At 35.3% G+C, this 18,418-nt stretch overlaps 2 protein-coding genes across 10 annotated transcripts; both read left to right on the top strand.

Moving 5' to 3' along the window:
* The first annotated feature begins 18 nt into the window (after positions 1–18).
* On the top strand, positions 19–4,348 carry LOC111371634. 8 transcript variants are annotated; one of them, XM_022993713.1, is made up of 4 exons: positions 19–126; positions 1,087–1,227; positions 2,791–3,911; positions 4,025–4,348. In XM_022993713.1, exons 2-3 carry the CDS (start codon positions 1,192–1,194, stop codon positions 3,889–3,891), a joined length of 1,137 nt encoding a protein of 378 aa, XP_022849481.1. In that variant the 5' UTR covers positions 19–126; positions 1,087–1,191; the 3' UTR covers positions 3,892–3,911; positions 4,025–4,348. The 8 variants fall into 8 exon arrangements, with proteins under 8 accessions (XP_022849481.1, XP_022849478.1, XP_022849479.1 ...); XM_022993711.1 differs by lacking the exon at positions 19–126 and adding an exon at positions 193–350; XM_022993716.1 differs by lacking the exon at positions 19–126 and adding an exon at positions 195–350 and having other exon boundaries at positions 1,087–1,329.
* A 1,487-nt stretch (positions 4,349–5,835) lies between these two features.
* On the top strand, positions 5,836–17,701 carry LOC111371633 (sterol 3-beta-glucosyltransferase UGT80A2-like). Of its 2 annotated transcripts, XM_022993708.1 has the most exons (15): positions 5,836–6,016; positions 6,106–6,271; positions 6,756–6,943; positions 9,421–9,660; positions 10,667–10,778; positions 11,207–11,377; positions 12,972–13,035; positions 13,188–13,245; positions 13,460–13,637; positions 13,846–13,976; positions 14,454–14,556; positions 14,681–14,757; positions 16,388–16,435; positions 16,511–16,660; positions 17,278–17,701. In XM_022993708.1, exons 2-15 carry the CDS (start codon positions 6,112–6,114, stop codon positions 17,443–17,445), a joined length of 1,848 nt encoding a protein of 615 aa, XP_022849476.1. In that variant the 5' UTR covers positions 5,836–6,016; positions 6,106–6,111; the 3' UTR covers positions 17,446–17,701. The 2 variants fall into 2 exon arrangements, with proteins under 2 accessions (XP_022849476.1, XP_022849477.1); XM_022993709.1 differs by having other exon boundaries at positions 5,837–6,271.
* Positions 17,702–18,418: the final 717 nt, after the last annotated feature.

Raw genomic sequence — 18,418 nt, 5'->3', positions numbered from 1 at the left:
TTTGAATGGTTGTGAGTTCTTTGATGATTTTTACCCTAATTGCTGCCTTTAAATTTCACTTTCTTTCCACTGTAAATTACAAATTTTGAACTTCGCCAAAATGAAATGAAAATGGAACACTAAAAGGTAAAAGAATTCCACCATTTTCGAATTTGCATTAAATAAATTAAAGAGCAATTTTTCACTTCTGTATATATAATCTTTGCTAGTTGAAACCCCACATTAACTTTTGTCCATTTTTCAATCTACTGTTACCGTCGGTATCTTGTAAATTCCTCCAAAGGTTTATAGCAAATTCAATCAATCAGTCAAATGACAAACGCCAGAACCATCTCTAATTTCTCCTAATTGTAATTCCGAGCCTTCGATTTATTTTTTTCTGTGGAAATTTTAATTAATTATACCCTAATTTGATCGTATATTGGTTCGAGTTACTGCGGATTCTCGTACGTGTGTACCCGGGCATGTATGTGTTCGTTGATGTATAGATGGAGGAGGGATCTTTTTGATCTATTAGGACGAGGATCAGGGAGGCGAATATCATTTGAAAGGGGCGTTGGGGGTTCTTAGATTTTAAAGGGATCTTTTCTCTTGAAGCGTTTGATTTTATTTATTTTTATTTTTTCCATTTAATTGGGATTAAGATATTTTCTTTGTGATTTATACGGTGTTCTGGCTGAAGATTTTATTTTTGAAAATTGGTGAGCATGTGAGGCTTTGGTGTGTGCTTTATGATTCTATGCAATATAGTTAAGATACTTTTTAATCGGGTGCTGGACTTTTACTAGGAAAGGCTTCTTGGGCTCATCATTTTTCTGATGATTTTGAATCCTATGGATTCTGCATTTTTGAATGTCAGATGCACATCCTTCTGTTGATAAGAGGGTTTTGTGGCAATCATGTTTATGTTGTTATTCAGTGTTAGAATAAAGCTTTTTAATGCTTCAATGTGAGATTTAATGTTGCCGTGTTTTGGATTTTCGGTCATTTTTGTTGCTTCGGTTGTCTATCAAATTCTGTACAACGCTCCTTATTTTGTTTGATTTTATGTTAATGACCATTTTCTGTTCCACAATACAACTGCAGGTTGTGGGACTCATTGATGACTGTGGCTGAAGAATTAATCAATACTTCTTTATTTGAGGCCTTATTACTTCAAGATTATAGGCATTACTGAAATTTACTTATTACATGCTGCTGACGAGTTGCCAGCCAATATGCTATAAAGTTGAGTAAAGATACTGTAATTTTTTCATTTGCTAAGTCCGAGCCAGTGTTTATAAGATTCAGAATTTGACGTAAGGGAGAAAATCTCACAACCCTTTCGTGGTGAGTAAAATACAATGAGTGATAAAATCGTGTGGTTTTTTGCTTGATACATTACGATTGCTTGTTACCTGAACATGGATTTTTATTTGTCTATGTTATGTCATGTTGAATTGCCTTTCTTTTTGTGTGAATGACATCATAACTTATGTGACTCTGTCGGTGGGTACTTTGTGGTTCTTCCTAGTCACTTTTAAATTGCACGTCAGGTTGGAAAGGGGGAGTGAGAACCAGTTTTGCATTATCGTGTCCATTTATAGCAGATTGTTTTGGGGAATTTTAACTGTTCCATGGTGCACCTATATATCTGGGAGTTACTGCATGACTTCTCCTTTAAGATCAAGGTAAGTCTGTCTAAAAGTAAATGCATGGCCATTTTTTACAGTGCGTGGAGTGTGATGAAGAAATATGGTAGATGTGAGTGACCAGGTAACAAAATATTTGCTGAAGTCTTTTAAAACATTTGATCATTTTTGTTTGAAAAGCTTCATATGATCTTAGAGGATATCATCAGAGATATAATTTGTAGAACATGAAATGACGTTTAGCAGTAAATAGGAACTTGTAATTCAAATTGCAGTCATGGTTCTGTTTCCGAATTGTAAAGCCTGGTAAAAAAGGTAGCTTGAACACAACATGGTGCTTGATTAGTGTGATGGAGCGACAAGGTGTTTGGAGTTACTTTCAACTTCGTTCCTGCCTTTCCAATAGGTCTTGGAACTGTGTAATCCTCTTTTTCGACATTGGATTTTTAAAAACATTTTATGGTTTTGGCCTTGGCCTTTTTCAGACATCTTCTCAATTAAACATAGACAGCCTTTCTTTCTTTATGGTCAAAAGGTGATTAGCCAGAGGTATATAGGGCATTAAGAATTTCCAGGACTTTCCTGGTCAATAGATTCGCAAATATAAGAGTCTTTGATCTGCAAAAGAGGGGAAAGGTGAATTTTTAGGGTGGGGATGGGACATGTAAATGGGGCTAGTCACATGTTGTAGCTATTTGGAAGTAGTTATGAATGGTTTGATGATTTTTTTAAGAAGTTTTTTCTGCTGGTAATTGCCGAATTGTAGTGATTGATAGCGTGTTTCTTCCTTCCCTTGCTTGTTAATTCGTACCCTTGACGCAGATAACTTGACACTCTTAGCTTATATTTAACTTGAATGAATTAATCTCTCCCTGCATGCGAGAGCACACACAAACAATCAGCAAATGGTCTTGTGGAGCATTTCATTTTTCTCTTTTTGTAGGTGTTGGGTGGCATGCTTTTTGGGATACTTTAACAGTTTTTTTCTTCCAGGATGGTTTTCTTGTGTTAGATTTGTCTGGTTGAACGTGAATGCAGATATAATTTTTTGCTGTCATTTTATAAATTAAAGTCCCTTTGATTTATTTTCTTTGCAACTTAGTGGAATGACTAGTATTCTAATGATTTCAATTATAGTAACATATCACATTGCACATAGATGGCGAGTAGAAAACGAAGCTTGTCAAAAGATGATGCAGATTTGTCTGCTTTGTACAAGGAATGGGATGAAGCTTCATGCCCCATATGCATGGACCACCCACACAATGCTGTTCTTCTCATTTGCAGTTCCCATGATAAGGGATGTCGATCATACATATGTGACACTAGTTATAGGCATTCAAATTGCTTGGACCGATTCAGAAAGCTTGGAGAAGAAAACAAGGAAAGCTTGGACTCAAGAACTGCAGGTGACTTGACTGGGGAGGATACAAATCACATTCAGACCATAAGTAACACTGCAGCAACCATGGGTCTGCCTGGTGGATCTGGAAGCACCCAAGATGAAAATTCTAACTTTGAAGAACAAGAAGGAACATTATGGGGAATGCTTGAGCTTGAACGTGGGGAAACTAATATGGAGAAATCAGAACCTATATCAAATTTGAGTTGCCCTTTGTGTCGTGGGAGTGTTTTGGACTGGAAAGTTGTTGAAGAGGCCAGAAAGTACCTCAACCTGAAGTCTCGAAGTTGCTCTCATGAATCTTGCTCGTTTCTTGGTAACTATAGGGAGCTACGTCGGCATGCTAGAAGAATTCATCCAACCGTTCGTCCTGCAGATGTTGACCCATCAAGACAACAAGCCTGGCGACACCTTGAAGACCAAAGAGAATACAGTGATATTGTTAGTGCCATTCACTCAGCCATGCCAGGTGCAGTAGTATTCGGCGACTATGTAATTGAGAATGGAGATAGGTCATTGGGTGAAAGGGAAAGAGGTGGAGGTGAAGGTGGCCGGTGGTTAAGCACCTTCTTTTTGTTTCAGATGATTAGCTCAATGGAATCAGGAGGGGAGCTAAGGGGTGGCAGGTCAAGAGCTTTGGCAAGGCATAGGCGCCCAACCGGAACCTTTTCTAGGCGCCGTTATTTGTGGGGTGAGAATTTATTGGGCCTTCAAGATGACGATGAAGATGATGAAGACGAGGATGGTGATGATGAGCTGGACCAGAACATATTAAGCAATATTGATGAAGATGTTCCTCCAAACCCCAGAAGACGTCGACGGCTGACACGTGCTCGATCAGATGAAGATCAACCATAGTTTACTGGCAGAAGGATTTGGTAGACCCCCTCATTGTTTCTCATTGTTTCTAGACAAGAATAAATACTTTCTTGGACCAAAGAAAAAAAAGACACTGTTTGATGTTTTCCACCATTTTTTTGATAATGCACAGGTTCCCTCTTGACAAGGAGGATTCTAGACGAGCAAGGAATGAAGTTTCAGAAACTCAATCAACTCAGGGACATAATATGATGGATTGGGGAGAATGGAATGACATTCTAGAATTTGTTTGCAGGTTGTTCCTTCAATAGGAATAGGGTGAAAATAATTGCTGCTGGTTTGTTTAGTTTCTGTGGCTTAACCCCAGAAATATGTAAATGTTTTATCTTCTGTTGGATATAATGTCCGATCATTGTTGAACCTTGTTAAATACTTTGTATTCCGTTCACATGATATTTTCAGTATTCAATACTAAGCGTCTTTCATTTTGATCCAATAGTCAGATACTTGGTGAATGACTCGATAAAGATGCATGCCATAGTGAAAGACTTCAAGGACATGCTTGATACGAAGTATTGTGCACGATGGGATACTTTGCTCATTTCATCTCAACAAACATTTTTTAAAGTCTAGAATTTTCATTGCAGGGCAACTTCATTTCAGTTCTAAATGTTATGCAGCCTATTGATCACAGGCATATTTATCAAAATACGTCCAAAGTTTTGTCATGCAACCCTTTAGTGAGCTAATCAATTTTCATCAACTCCACAGTAATCGAGTATATTTTTTTAGTAGATGCTGCGTATAACATGAAACTTGTGATTGTTTATAAAATACCGATTCGCTTGTTTAGACCTGATTCTATTTTCATAGATTTTTCTAAATATTTTCTTGCAAAGTTTTGTTATTCAATTTCCTTAGAACTTTCATTATTGGGTTAAACAGAATCCAATTAAGTTTGAGAAACCATTAAAATGAGGTTTTGACTTTTGGGTAAGAAAAAAGCTCCCCGCACATGTCATTTTATACAGGGGCTATCACATGGGGGGTGGACCCCACATGTGGACCCTATGTGTGTGCATCTGTACAGACCATGTGGAAAAGGGCCTTTGCAGGTAACACAGCTCTTTGGGTAAAATGAGTTTTGAAATAATGATTTTTTGAAAAATATATGATTAAAAAATAGGCAAAAACTTTGAGTTTACGTACAAAATATTTAAAAATGAGTTCAATGGTTGTCAAGCAGGGACTAAAGAAATACCAAGAGGGTGGGGGAAGTGAATTACCCAAATGGTCAATGAAATTTGTAAAAGGTTTTTACGAGGTCATTGAACTTTAGAAATCATCTAATTCGTCACTGAACTTTGCAAAATGTTTTCACGAGATCATTAAACTTTAAAAATTATCTAATTTATCACTGAACTTTGTAAAAGATTTCCCAGAGGTCACTGAAGAGAAATCTTTTGCAAAATTCAATGATCTCGTAAAAACTTTTTACAAAGTTTCGTGATGAATGGAATGATTTTTAAAGTTCAACGACCCCGTGAAAACCTTTTGCAAAGTTCAGTGATAAATTGGATAATTTTTAAAGTCCAGTGATCCCGTGTAAACCTTTTGCAAAGTTTAATGACCATTTGAATAATTTACTCGCGTGGCGAAGGGGGTGTTAATTTTTTCTCTTGCATCGTGTGTAATTATACAAATTTATTACAAGTCAATATTCCTGCGATAAATATTTTTATGAAATTTGACATGAAATTAAAATATTTGCAATATCATAAAATAAAATATGCGAAATATGCACACAATTATCTTGAAACTCTTCGTATTAAACGAGAAAAAACTTTGGTTAAACATACTGCAAATTGTTATTAATTAAATTTCCTAATTCTTATTGATTTTACTATTTCGCGGCTGTAAAAAATTAGACAAATTAATATCAGAAAGTCTTTGCATAAAACTCGTTAAAATGTTTTTCCGTGAAAGTCTTCACCCCTACACACTGTCGCCACAAGAAAATCCTGCACAGTATCTTGCTCGAGTGAATTACCGAAGTACCCCTAACGAATATTAAACGGGCCGGGCCTTTCAGCGACGACTACGATCTTCTGCTCAAAATCCCATTACTTTTCTAGCATCTCCTTCAACCTCTCTCTAGAACGTGGTACTCGTTTACTTCCTCTCTCTCTAACTGTATATATTCAATACTGTATGTATATGCAAAAAAGAATTGAGTTCTGGAAGTTTCTGTAGATCTTGATGGATAGACGAAAGAGTTCTACGGCGACGGTGGAGCCGCCGATGAAGGCTAATGAAGCTAGCTCGTCTTCGGATAGTCAGGAGTTGAAGTCTAGTAACGTTGATGATGGTGGTGGTGGTGATCCTGCTCCAATTTCTAATTTAGGCAGTAAGCTTTCAGGTGCGGATGATTACCGTCAGTTTCTTGGGAAATTTGAAATATTGAAATTTATGATTGGTAGTGTTAGTAATTGGGGCTATAAGAGAAGGCAATTTTGAATTTTGAAAAGTTTATGTATGATAATGTATTTGTTTAGGATGGAGTAACACTGTCTGATGATTGTGAAATTATAGGAAGTGTTTTCAGTTAATTTAAATGGAATTTATTGATTTGGGTGGCTGTAGTTGGATGATTTGCTTCTCATGATTTCACAGTTTAAATTTCTTGGAAAATTTGAAATTGTGAAATTTATAATTAGCGTTAGTAAATGGAGTTTGGAAGAGAAAAAGATATTGAGTATTGATGGTTTTTATGTTTGAGAATTTGTTATGGTTTACTGGTGGAGTAATTATGTGAAGTTCTTGGAAGTGTTTTTAGTTAATTTAAATTGATTTTCTTGATTTGAAATGGTTGTAGTTTATAATTTGGTTATTTCGCATGTTAGGGAGTGGAGGAGGGAGTTTTTCCAGAGTGAATACAACGCCTCCCGCAATCATGCGTTTTGATATATTAGAACCAGTTCCAAGTGAAGTGAAGTTGGAACGATCAAGAACTGATAAGCAGAGACATAATGTTGTATTGGCCGAAGACGCTGCACAAATTTATGATGAAAAAATCACTGTCCAGCAGAAGGTAAAAGATTCTCACATATGTTCTCTTTAGGCTTGATTTAGTATTATTGTAGAATTTAAGAAAATAAGTTTAGCTATGATGAAGAAAGAAGCAATTACAGGAAGAATCATTTAAGTATCTAATGAACTTTTGTTTCAGAGTTGTTTATAATTATGTGTTTATGTATTATTATCATTGATAATTATAACATGTAATATTATTAGACATTTATCTATGATAATATCAACATAGTTATTTATAAAGGAGAAAATAATATCTATTAAATATCAAAATTAATAAAATTCAAACAATGACATCTATTAAATTCTACCCTGAATTTTAATCCATCAACGGTTAAGAAAAGGAAAATAGAAGAAAGTTTTTAGCATGAATGGAGGAGGAAGCTTTATTATTGTGGAATACTAATACATGTAGAATATTGACAAACTTGGAACAAGAAAGGTATTGATTCTATTCATGAGGGTTAATATTGATCTTCTTAATGATGGATAATTTGATAAGCTAAAAGCTGAAAAAAGCTACCCTTTTGCCATTTCTCAAAATCTGCTAGTAGAGATGGTACAGATTCTTTTATAATCATTTTTCTGAAGTAAATGTCTAAAATAGCTGTAATTATTTGACAATCAGAACAATTCCAAACGGGGTCTTAGTCTTTTCATTTTCAACACGGTGCAGTCATTGCTTTTGGTAGTGGTTGCTGCAATTCTCTTTGATAATCTCTTTGTGATAGCTTAGTGTATCCTGAAAACAACAACACGTTAAGATTATTCTCCATGAAATTATCTGTGAGAATCATTTTCCCTGTAATGTTTGATCTGGAGTCTTCTGTTATGGAAGAATGAAATAAAATACCTTATTGATTTTGATATGTCTCTACCTTGACTAACTTTTTTTCAGTAGGAGCTTTTATGAATAGCTTAACTGGGTCTATCAGAGACATTCCTTAACCATCCACTTGGACCTTCCCCTAATTTTAGTCTCATTTCTCCCACCACCAAATTAATTTTTGTATAGCATATTTCACCCATTTGTAGTATGACCACTCATAAAGTATCTGATCACAATATCAGGTAACCATTTCCATCACCCACTTTAAGGGCATGCATTTGACCCTCTTCGACTTTTCAATCCTTATTAGTAGTTGAACCTAGAAAACAGGGGTGTCTTAACTCTGTTATCTCCTCGTTCCCCACTATTACAAAATAACAGCCCATCTATTCTGTAATATGACCACTCATGTAAATATCCAATATATCTTTATCTTCAAATTCCATTAATCACCATTTGTGTTGCATGGATACTTCAATTAGGGTAAGTATAAAACTAAATTCATACTATGTCCCTGTTTGGTAGGGATTAAAATTAGATTTAGTAAATTTTGATAAAAGTTAATGAAATGTGTGTCTGAAAGTTGTGGATCTTATAAAATATATAGCTAAAATTAATTGTTGACTTTGATTTAGATTAAAATCTAGATTTTAATCCCTAGCAAACAAGGGCTATATAAATAAATAATTTTAAAAAATTTAATCAACGCATCTGCGATGTGAGTTTTTACTTTTTTGAGAAATCACGAGTTGGCATGTTGTTTGTTGAACACACATGTCCGTGTCGGTACATCATAGATTACCATATCAGTTTGCTATTCCCAGCTACCCACTTTAATTATATGCATTCACCCGCTTTGATTTTTCTTTCCTTATTAATAGTTGAACCTAACAGGTAAAGAAATTTCATTTTTTGGGGAACACAGTCCTGCATCTTGACTCTGTTGTCTCCTGATTCCCCACTATAATGAAAGAACATGCCATCTATTCGGTCTTAATTCTACTTAATCTAAAGCCTTGAGTCTTGAAGTGTTTCTTGTAACTTCAGTTTATTCCCCCATTTATCTCATTTATTGAAGTCATATCATTACCAAAAAATATTTAAGAAGTTCCCTAATTTAGGATAAGTTAGTAAGATTAATTCATACAAAAGTAAAAAGATAAGGATGTAGTCCCATTGTTAATCAAGTTGCACCTGTTACCTCTAGTTTCTGAAAAAATAATTCTGCAGTTTAAATGCTTTTCTCATGGAGCATGGCATTATCTATGGAAACCTTTTACTGGCATGACATTTGGTTACACTAGATGTATTGCATTCCAGTTTCTGTATTTGTAGGCAAAACTTCAGATATGCATGTACTAGGCAAGATGGAAGCAGGTGCTTTTGTTTTTGTTTTTTATGCTTTCTTTTCATCTGAACATTAATATGGCCAATGCTTACAAAAACAACAAAGAATCAGCTTCCTTTTTTCATGTTACACAATTCATACTTTAGTGTCAAATCACCTTTTAAAAATTTGTAATCTAATCTTGTATTGATTCTGGATATACTATCTAATATAATTTCATCATTACAGAGCACTTTTAGACGGCTAATCTTTCATTGTACTTACATGCCTGGGATGTTGTTAAATATTTAAAACACTGCAGCTCAAATTGTTGAAGAGAATTGCTACTGTCAAGCATGATGGTACTGTAGAATTTGAAGTTCCGGGAGATGTTGGACCTCAAACGGTTGGAATTGGTCAAGATAATGTATATAGTGAACTTGATGATGAACCTCTTGATGCAACAGAGCTTCAATATATTCCTCCAATGCAAATTGTAATGCTCATTGTTGGGACTCGTGGGGATGTACAACCATTTGTTGCTATTGGCAAACGACTACAGGTACTTTTATTTCAATTGACAAGCCTGGATTCATTTTACTAGCAATAATCCTTGAACAAACCTTCAGTTTTTAAAACACCTTCCTGTTAAATTAGAAAGGTGAAAGAAACTATAAAGCACAGAAAGGAAGAGAATACTTTTACATTAAAAGCTATTGTTTAGATTTCTAGCCCAGCATTTTCTTCCAGTTGCTTTCGAAAATTGTGACAAATGAGGCACTTTTAACCGCCTGAATCTAAAATTGTATTTTAAAGTTAATAAACCCGACAAAAATTTTGATTAGAATTAGGGGTCTCACATGTGTGCTAGATCTCCATTAGTAACCATACTATGCTGGTTCCAGTGCTCAGGATGGATGCAAATTATCACCTCTCTCTCAAAATTTCCTTGCTATTCTGCCATGCAGAAAAGCTAATGTTGACTTGACTGCAACTGTTGTGTTGTTTTTGAGTCCATATCCACTTTAGATTGTTGTTTTTTCCCTGCCATGAAAGTCCCTTCCAGTTGATACCATAGTAAAGAGCGAATGCTAGGATTTTTTTTATTTTTTGTTTTAAGAGACCCCAGTGGACTTTGTTCCTCTGTATTTTTTAATGACCTTTAGTAAGTCTGCTGGTCAAACATACATGTTGTAAATCTCTTATTTTCTTTGTCTGGTCAGCATACAATTTCCAAGGTGATCTGAATAAATTTATTCAGATTCTAGTGGACAAAGAATGGATTTTTGTCGAAGTGTTTATATAGACTTTACTGGTATAAGTTCCTCTGGCATGGGAGTTATCAAGATAGTTTTTCTTTATTGGATGATTTTGAAATCTGAGAACAAATTCTTGTTGTATTCAGCTGGAACTTGTCTTATAATAGCTTATTTGTTCCACGGGATTTGGTTTGAAATGTTAGATCCCAAATAAATCTTGAGAAATTCAGTAACATCTAACTCATTTTTTGATTAAGCTTCTGCTTTGGGGTTCTATATAAAGTTGTTGATGAGGATGGTTGGCTGCAGGATTATGGGCATCGTGTTAGACTGGCGACTCATTCAAATTTCAAAGAGTTTGTCTTGACTGCTGGGTTGGAATTTTATCCTCTTGGTGGTGATCCAAAAGTTCTTGCCGAATGTATGCATTTGATGTTTATATTTGTCTTGCAACTGACTGTATCTTTACAAGTGTCTCTCATTATTAAAATTTGTTACTCCAGCTGGATTTTATTGTTTGAAATTTGATGCTTGTACTCTACAAGTAAGGAATAGATTAGATGCATGAAACTTGCTGTATAATCTGTTGGGTGTAACTTGATTCAGAATATGCTGTCAATGCCTCATTACAATTCCTGACATTTCTATGACAAACCTTCTAATGTACATGATGTGTGCATTTTGTGTATCATGTTCCAATTTCGTGCTCAAAGACACCAGCTATTTGTTTGTAGTGAAGTTACATTTTGATATAGTTGCCAAATTAGGTTTTTTATCTACTTACTAATGTATTTTCCCCCTCAAATGAATGAATCAATTGACTAACGACTTTAATCCTCTTTTCTGCAGACATGGTTAAAAACAAGGGGTTTTTGCCTTCAGGTCCTTCAGAAATACCTATACAGAGAAATCAAATGAAGGAAATAATAAATTCTCTACTTCCAGCATGCAAAGAGCCGGACATTGATTCTGGGATTCCTTTCAAATCTGATGCAATTATTGCAAATCCCCCAGCATATGGTTAGAATCTCTTTCTCCCCCTCTCTCCCTCTCTCTCGTCTTGATTCTTTGAGTGGCTTTCCTTTTTACTTAAAAGATTCTGCACTAGCTCTGGAAGAATTTGCAGCCAAAGTGGAGGATATGTTGAATCCAATTCTGTAAGTTGATGCCTTTCTGCTAATTGAGCAACAATCTTCTCACTTCCTCAAGCATGCTTATATCAAACTGAGACAAATTCACGATATACATTCATGTGGTTGATCTGAATATATATCATAATGATCTCCATATCAATTTCTTTCCCGGTACCTTAGTGATACATTGACTCGTGCCTTCTCTTTTGATATACATAAGTAGGTTATGCCAAGTCTGTCAGTTTACAGATACCTTTGCCGCTACCCACCATCTATTTCGTTGATTTCTACCACGGTGTTTTCTCTAATCTAGAACCCCCTGTTTGCGCACATATTTGCTGCTTTGCTTGGCTTCTCTCGAGACGCATTGTTTCCCCTAATTTCCAGAAACATTATTCTAATGCTGTCCATAAATATACTGTTTCCTAATGGCCCTTCTGCTTAGTCCTTATAATTTTAGCTAAGCTTAATGAGTCCACTTCCACCTCTGATGATGTTAGTTGCTTTATCTTTCTTATAGTAAGGCCTTCATGAAGAGCCTTTACCTCAGTCTTGAAGCTATTGCAGCTACTGTAGGATAATGGAAAGCAAAAATCTGCTGACCATCAAGACTTCTCACTATCCTACCTCCTGCTGCTTGGCCTAGTGATGACTTGTAGTGTCACCATCTATGTTTAGCTTATATGTTCCTTAAGGTGGTATGTGCTAACGGATTATCTTTGGAATAGGGATTGGTATCCTTTGCCATACTGACTTGCAATGCTTTCATCCCCTTTCCAATTACTTTTCGGTTGCAACCCAGCCTTTACGAGCAGCTTAATTAAGTCTTTTATTCTCCAAGTTATCCTCGTTGGTAGCATTGGTATGAACCTAAATTTTCTCATTTCTGTCATTTCTCGTGGTCCATAGGATCCATAGCATATATAGTGGCAGCAGTATCGTGATGCCAAGGAAATTTGATATCTTTGTTGCACAATGTCATAAACTGGCTATGTGATACAGGAATTTAAAGGATGTTGAATGGGTTTTTCAATTTCTGATTTCCTCCCAGCAAGATTTTACAGGAAACTTGCCATTAATAGATTGTATCCAGTATATCTGATCCTTTCTCTCCTATTTTGTTATCCATTAATAGTTTGGCAATGCCCCATTCTCCTTGTCCCCAAAATTCAGAAACCTGTGCAGTTGAGCCTTGCAGATGTGCATGTGCTTGTGCTACAGCCAATGAAGAGTTTCCAGTCTGTTGATCGTCCCAGAATGATATATGGCCATTTCCCAATTTTCAAGCTATAAACTCTTCCACCTTATGCCTTACTAATCTTTTCAGTTCTAGTACGATTGTTCTGTGTGTATCATGGCTCGTAGATTGTCTAATCTGTGATCTTAAAAGTCTTGTTATGCAAAAGTCGTTTTCCTTAATTGTATCTATTGCAATACAAAAGAATGGATCTTGGTACTAACCTAGAGTAGAACCTTTGCAGGGCATACACATGTTGCTGAGGCATTGAAAGTGCCAATTCATATATTTTTCACTATGCCATGGACGTAAGTCTTCTCTGGATCTTTTGACTTGGAAAGATGTATTTTATTCTTTTTAGTTTGGCAAAGATATGCAAAATTTTTCTTCATGTCACTCAACTTATTATCTTGTTAAATGGTGAAACCAAATGATTCCATGTTAAAGCTTTTTCTGCCAGGCCAACTAGTGAATTTCCTCATCCGTTGTCCCGTGTAAAGCAATCTTCTGGATATAGAGTGAGTTTGCTAAGCGGTTCTTTTTGCATTTCCTCATGATACTGTTATTTAAAATTTTGCATTATCTGATCATCCTTGCTTCCCCCCTCTCCTCAAAGAAACCCCAACTTGAAATGGAAAAAAAGAGATAGTACCTTTTTCCTCATCCATAAAACTGGGGTTTCACTAATTGCATTTTACCATACATGACATATTTCTTGCATCAATCATGCAGCTATCGTATCAGATTGTTGACTCACTGATTTGGCTAGGAATACGGGACATGATAAATGATGTTAGGAAAAAGAAGCTGAAGCTACGACCAGTTTCATATTTGAGTGGTCAGCAAGTTTCAGAGTCGGATATTCCACATGGATACATTTGGAGTCCTCATCTTGTCCCTAAACCAAAAGGTAGTTTGTTAACATGATAGTTCTCTTTCTCGGAATAATCTGTTAATAAGATTTGAGCACTTGTTCCATTGAAACAGCTGGATGTTATTATTAAACCATAAAGTAAATTATTCGTAAGTGTTACAGCTTGTGAGTCCTGTTTCATTTTCCACAGGCATTATCAGATTACATGGTTACCAGTGACACTAAACAATATCTTGTTTGGCAGATTGGGGAAATAAGGTTGATGTGGTTGGATTTTGCTTCCTTGATCTCGCAACAAATTATGAACCTCCCGAGTCACTTAAAAACTGGCTTAATGCTGGTCCAAAGCCTATCTATATTGGGTTTGGCAGTCTCGTAAGTTTCTCGGGCTCTCTTATATGTATTTGATCCCGTCTTCCCCAAAGAAAGAAAGAGTAACCTTTGCGGTAGCTTTCTCCTGTTTCCTTCTAATTTTTTTTTTCGGTATGACTATTTATGTTGAAGTATATATTAATAAAAATTGAACTACATTTGTTTTGAAATTTAAAAAAAATTGAGTAAAATAAATGATGTTTATTATTATGTTGTATGTGCATGTGATGCATCACTTTTTATCATTGTCTTTGTGTTCCTACTCTCTTTGGTTTTCACTCTTCACTTAAAATCGTGTTTATCTTATAGTTTGTCATTTTGTGTACAATTTGCGTTTTCACCCTTTATTTCATCATTTCAAGTTATTTATTTTAACTAAGTGTTAGAATGGCATCCGTTCTCTCGAGCTTCCCTGACTTGACTTCTGTTTCCAAGAACACAGTAATCACCCCTAACTTTTACTTAATTCCTATATCTTAGCCTGTTCAAGACCCAGAGAAAATGACACAAATAATTGTTCAAGCTTTAGAAAAAACTAAACAGAGGGGGATCATCAACAAAGGCTGGGGTGGACTTGGCAACTGTAAGTTTCTTTTTTCCTTCTTTGATCTGTTCCACTTTTTTATATGCTTTCTTGTTATATATACTTATTTTTTTGTAAGCCCATCAAAGGTTACTGTATATATTACGATAAAGCTTCTTCTCAGTGGCAGAACCAAAGGACTTCGTATATCTGCTGGATAACTGCCCTCATGATTGGCTTTTCTTGCAATGCTCTGCTGTGGTGAGCCTTCTTATTTTCAGTTGTTGCTTCTGGTCTATTGGAAAGTGAAGCATGATTTGGTTTTAAAAGGTTGAGCTTGAGCCCATCTGAATTTGTTTGTTCTCTTGTGGAATGTCATTAACCCATATATGTAATGTTCCATTTTTTTTTTTAAATTTTGATTTATGCTAGAATTTTAAGGTTGTTCTCACTTCTCAGTTACATGCAAATTTTCCACTTTAGACATGAGTTAGCTTGAGTTATTAACTTTGTGAGAACTTGTATAAATGAATACATCATGTCAGGGACCAAACTATCTTTGAGCAGTTTCTGCTAAAGGCCTAGATAACATTTATTCCAAGGGAGCAAGAACAAGGAGATCCAAAATCTCAACCGATACAATTAGTGGATTATCTGCAGTTTTGGAGTTTTTTGAATAAAGGAATTGCATAATAAAGATCTGGTTTTTACCAAAATTCTGCCTGCCTGTGCCAAACAGCATTGGTTATAGCATTTCAAAGATTGTGTATCTACTACTGCATCACATAATATACATTTTTTTCTTATGATTTTCTTGGTTGTCATGACACAAGGGAAGTGAAGTATGTATGCACATTATGGCACAGACTCGGATTTCAAAGCAATATATGAATTTGGCGTCTACAAAGTGATGGTTCTCAACACGATTACTCGAGACACTGTTTGAATAATGGGAAAATAATGAAGGAAATGTTTCTCAGGTAGAAGCAAATTAAATAATGAGAAGTTTCTTCGGGCCAAGAAATGGTGGGAAGATGACCCTTCCCGAGTGTGTTCCAATAATTTTTACTAAATGAACACACGAACAGTTTAAACACGAGTGCCTGCACTTTGCATTTTATCATCTAATGAAAATAGATGTAACTTCATTTTCACGATGATTTTTGCTTACCCCCGATATTCTATGTCCTCAGATTTTATTTATTTATTTATTTTTCAATTCAACATCTGTTGTGCGTCCAAGGTATGTTGTATTGGGTGAATGATGCTTTTGCGTGAGGACATTGCTTTTGATTGGATATTATGTCTTATAAGTCACGTGGGTTATAATTTCACTCATTGCCTAGTATATTTGTTGTGGACAACCGTCCAGTCAATTTCAGATAATTTCTGGGTTTTAACTCAATGATTTGGAGTAGGTGCGTTAACATATGTGGGTTGGTTTTATATGACTGCATGACACTAGCCAATTTTGATTGTTTACTGACAATTGTATTTATCACTTTATGTCGATCAGCTACTGTGATCACCTGGATCCATTTCTAATATATCCATGTTCTTTATCAAAGAGTAGTTGGAGAATATCTGTATCGAATCTTTTGTGCTTCTGGAAGTATTAATGCTTGTATCTTGCAAAGTTCTTCTATTACTGCCATTACCTGTGTCTTTTCATTTTGACATATCCAGCACACACTCCTTACTCTGGTACGAGAAGTGGTGAAACTCTGAAGCTTATGGTTTTGTTTCCCTGCGTTTTTTTCATTTTTGGGGTGGGCGTGGGGGTTTTTGGGGTTAGGTCTTGTATTTGTCTGTTGAAAGGTTAATGTCTTATGCAAATGTTGAAATCTGGAGTGTTTTTTTAGCTATAAGAGATGATTTCTCTTGTTTCCAGGTGCACCATGGTGGTGCTGGAACAACAGCCGCTGGTCTTAAGGCAGCGGTAAGGATACATCTTCTATCTTTTGTGTTTTTGATCTTAAATACTTCTTGATTTTAACTTTTCATTGCAATACAGTGCCCAACAACTATTGTCCCATTTTTCGGTGACCAACCATTTTGGGGAGAAAGAGTCCATGCTAGAGGCGTAGGTCCTCCACCAATTCCAGTTGACCAATTTTCGCTTCAGAAGTTGGTTGATGCAATTAGATTCATGCTGGATCCCAAGGTATCATATTTCACTTTTTTTCTTTTTGCATTCTTATGTTGCAGTTGCTAAAGCGATGCGAGAAGTGCTTGCATTTGTTCTTTTACAGTATTTCTCCTGTGAAGAATGTGTGAAAATTTCAATTATAGTTCCTGCAACGTGTGTTTTTGTTCTTGTCAAGAGATTTCTTTTCCCCTTTTTTCCATATCTCTTGGATGTTGTTTTATAATGGGAAAGGATAGCAGAAGTATTTTTATGTATTAGCTGGGCACAATGAGTTGGTTTGCCTAAGCTTTAAAAGTCCACTTACAAGTTTAAAATAAATTTTTTTTTTTTAATATTTTTTTAAAGATCAAGGTTGGAATTAAAAAGTTTGCTTACAAGATTAAATAAGCCTTTTTATAGATCAGTATTGAAATTAAATGAAATTAGTAACAGTGAAGTCAGTTACTTTCAAATTAAGTTAAATTTTCTTTAAGAAGCAATAATAAAAAAAGTAACATATCCAAACATGTTTTGAAACCAAAAGTTACCGTAAAATTTTACTTATTTTGAAGCTCAATAAAACATGTTTATTATGTATAAAAAAAAGGTGAGGATACTTTGAATTGAATATAAACTGAAGAGACAATATGCAGGTCAAGGAGAATGCAGTTGAACTTGCAAGGGCAATGGAAAATGAAAACGGGATTAATGGAGCCGTGAAAGCATTCTTTAAGCATCTTCCTCGCAAAATACTTGAGCCTGAGCCAAAACTTGCAGATTCAAGTTTTTTCTCTATTCGTGGATGCTTTGGCTGTTCCTAAATTTTGAGTGAAGAGGTTGACCTCTCGTGTGCATTCTTTAGGATTAATGACAGTAAAGAACAATCATCCTTGTAGTATGTCCTATCAAGACTCCAAACCTTTGTTTATAGTGATTGTTACTCACACAATTACTTTTCCAAAATTGATACAATTTTGGTGCATATTACATGTTACCGTCACTTATTATACACAGATTTCATTTCTTTGTAACATAATTATTTTTTCTGCAGTGATGAGCTTGCGAAATTTTTTGTTTTGATAGTAGTTTGCTAAAATATTTAGTGCAATTGAATATGCTTATAGATCTCTCTTATACTTCATTTTCATCTCTTTATGATATCTGGAAGCCACAAGATAGCGCTTCAGACAATTATCAGATTATTTATGTATTTGCTTCACCGTGAGTTTTTGATGCGGACATCCATTTATTATTTATTTTCTATTTGGACTATTAGTTATATTTTATTTGGACTATTGTTTATGTTTTCGTTATTGGGCTTGTTTAGTGGGTTTGGCCCAAACCCTTCTCTTTAGGGTTTGTGTTCTGCTATTTATTTTTGTTTTGTTTCTCATTTGAGACAGTTGATGATGAATTAGAATTGAAATATTTTTTGGTGGCTTGCAGCCGTTTTCTCCCTCCCCTCTCTTCCTCTGGTTTCTTCTCCTCTTCTCCCTTCTCTCTGTTTCTCCTCCCCGTTCCTTCTTCTTTCTTTCTTATTCATCCTACATCAAATTTGGTATCAGAGCCGAACCATGGATAATTTCTTTTCTTTAATCCAAAAATTATTTATATTTCTTTCCCAAAATCTGTTGGAACAGCACGAACTAAAAGAATATTTGGTACAGGCAGCAGTTTTTTTCTTCTTCTTCTTCAATTTTCAATCTTAGGTGGAAAAAAAAAAAATCACTGTTCACGGGTACTGTTCACACCCGGAATTTCAGTTTTTTTTAATAGATTTTTCAGCAGTTTCAC

This window comes from Olea europaea, chromosome 22, assembly GCF_002742605.1.
Source record: "Olea europaea var. sylvestris chromosome 22, O_europaea_v1, whole genome shotgun sequence".
Classification (NCBI taxonomy): domain Eukaryota; kingdom Viridiplantae; phylum Streptophyta; class Magnoliopsida; order Lamiales; family Oleaceae; genus Olea; species Olea europaea.
This window is presented reverse-complemented; position numbering and strand designations above follow the sequence as displayed.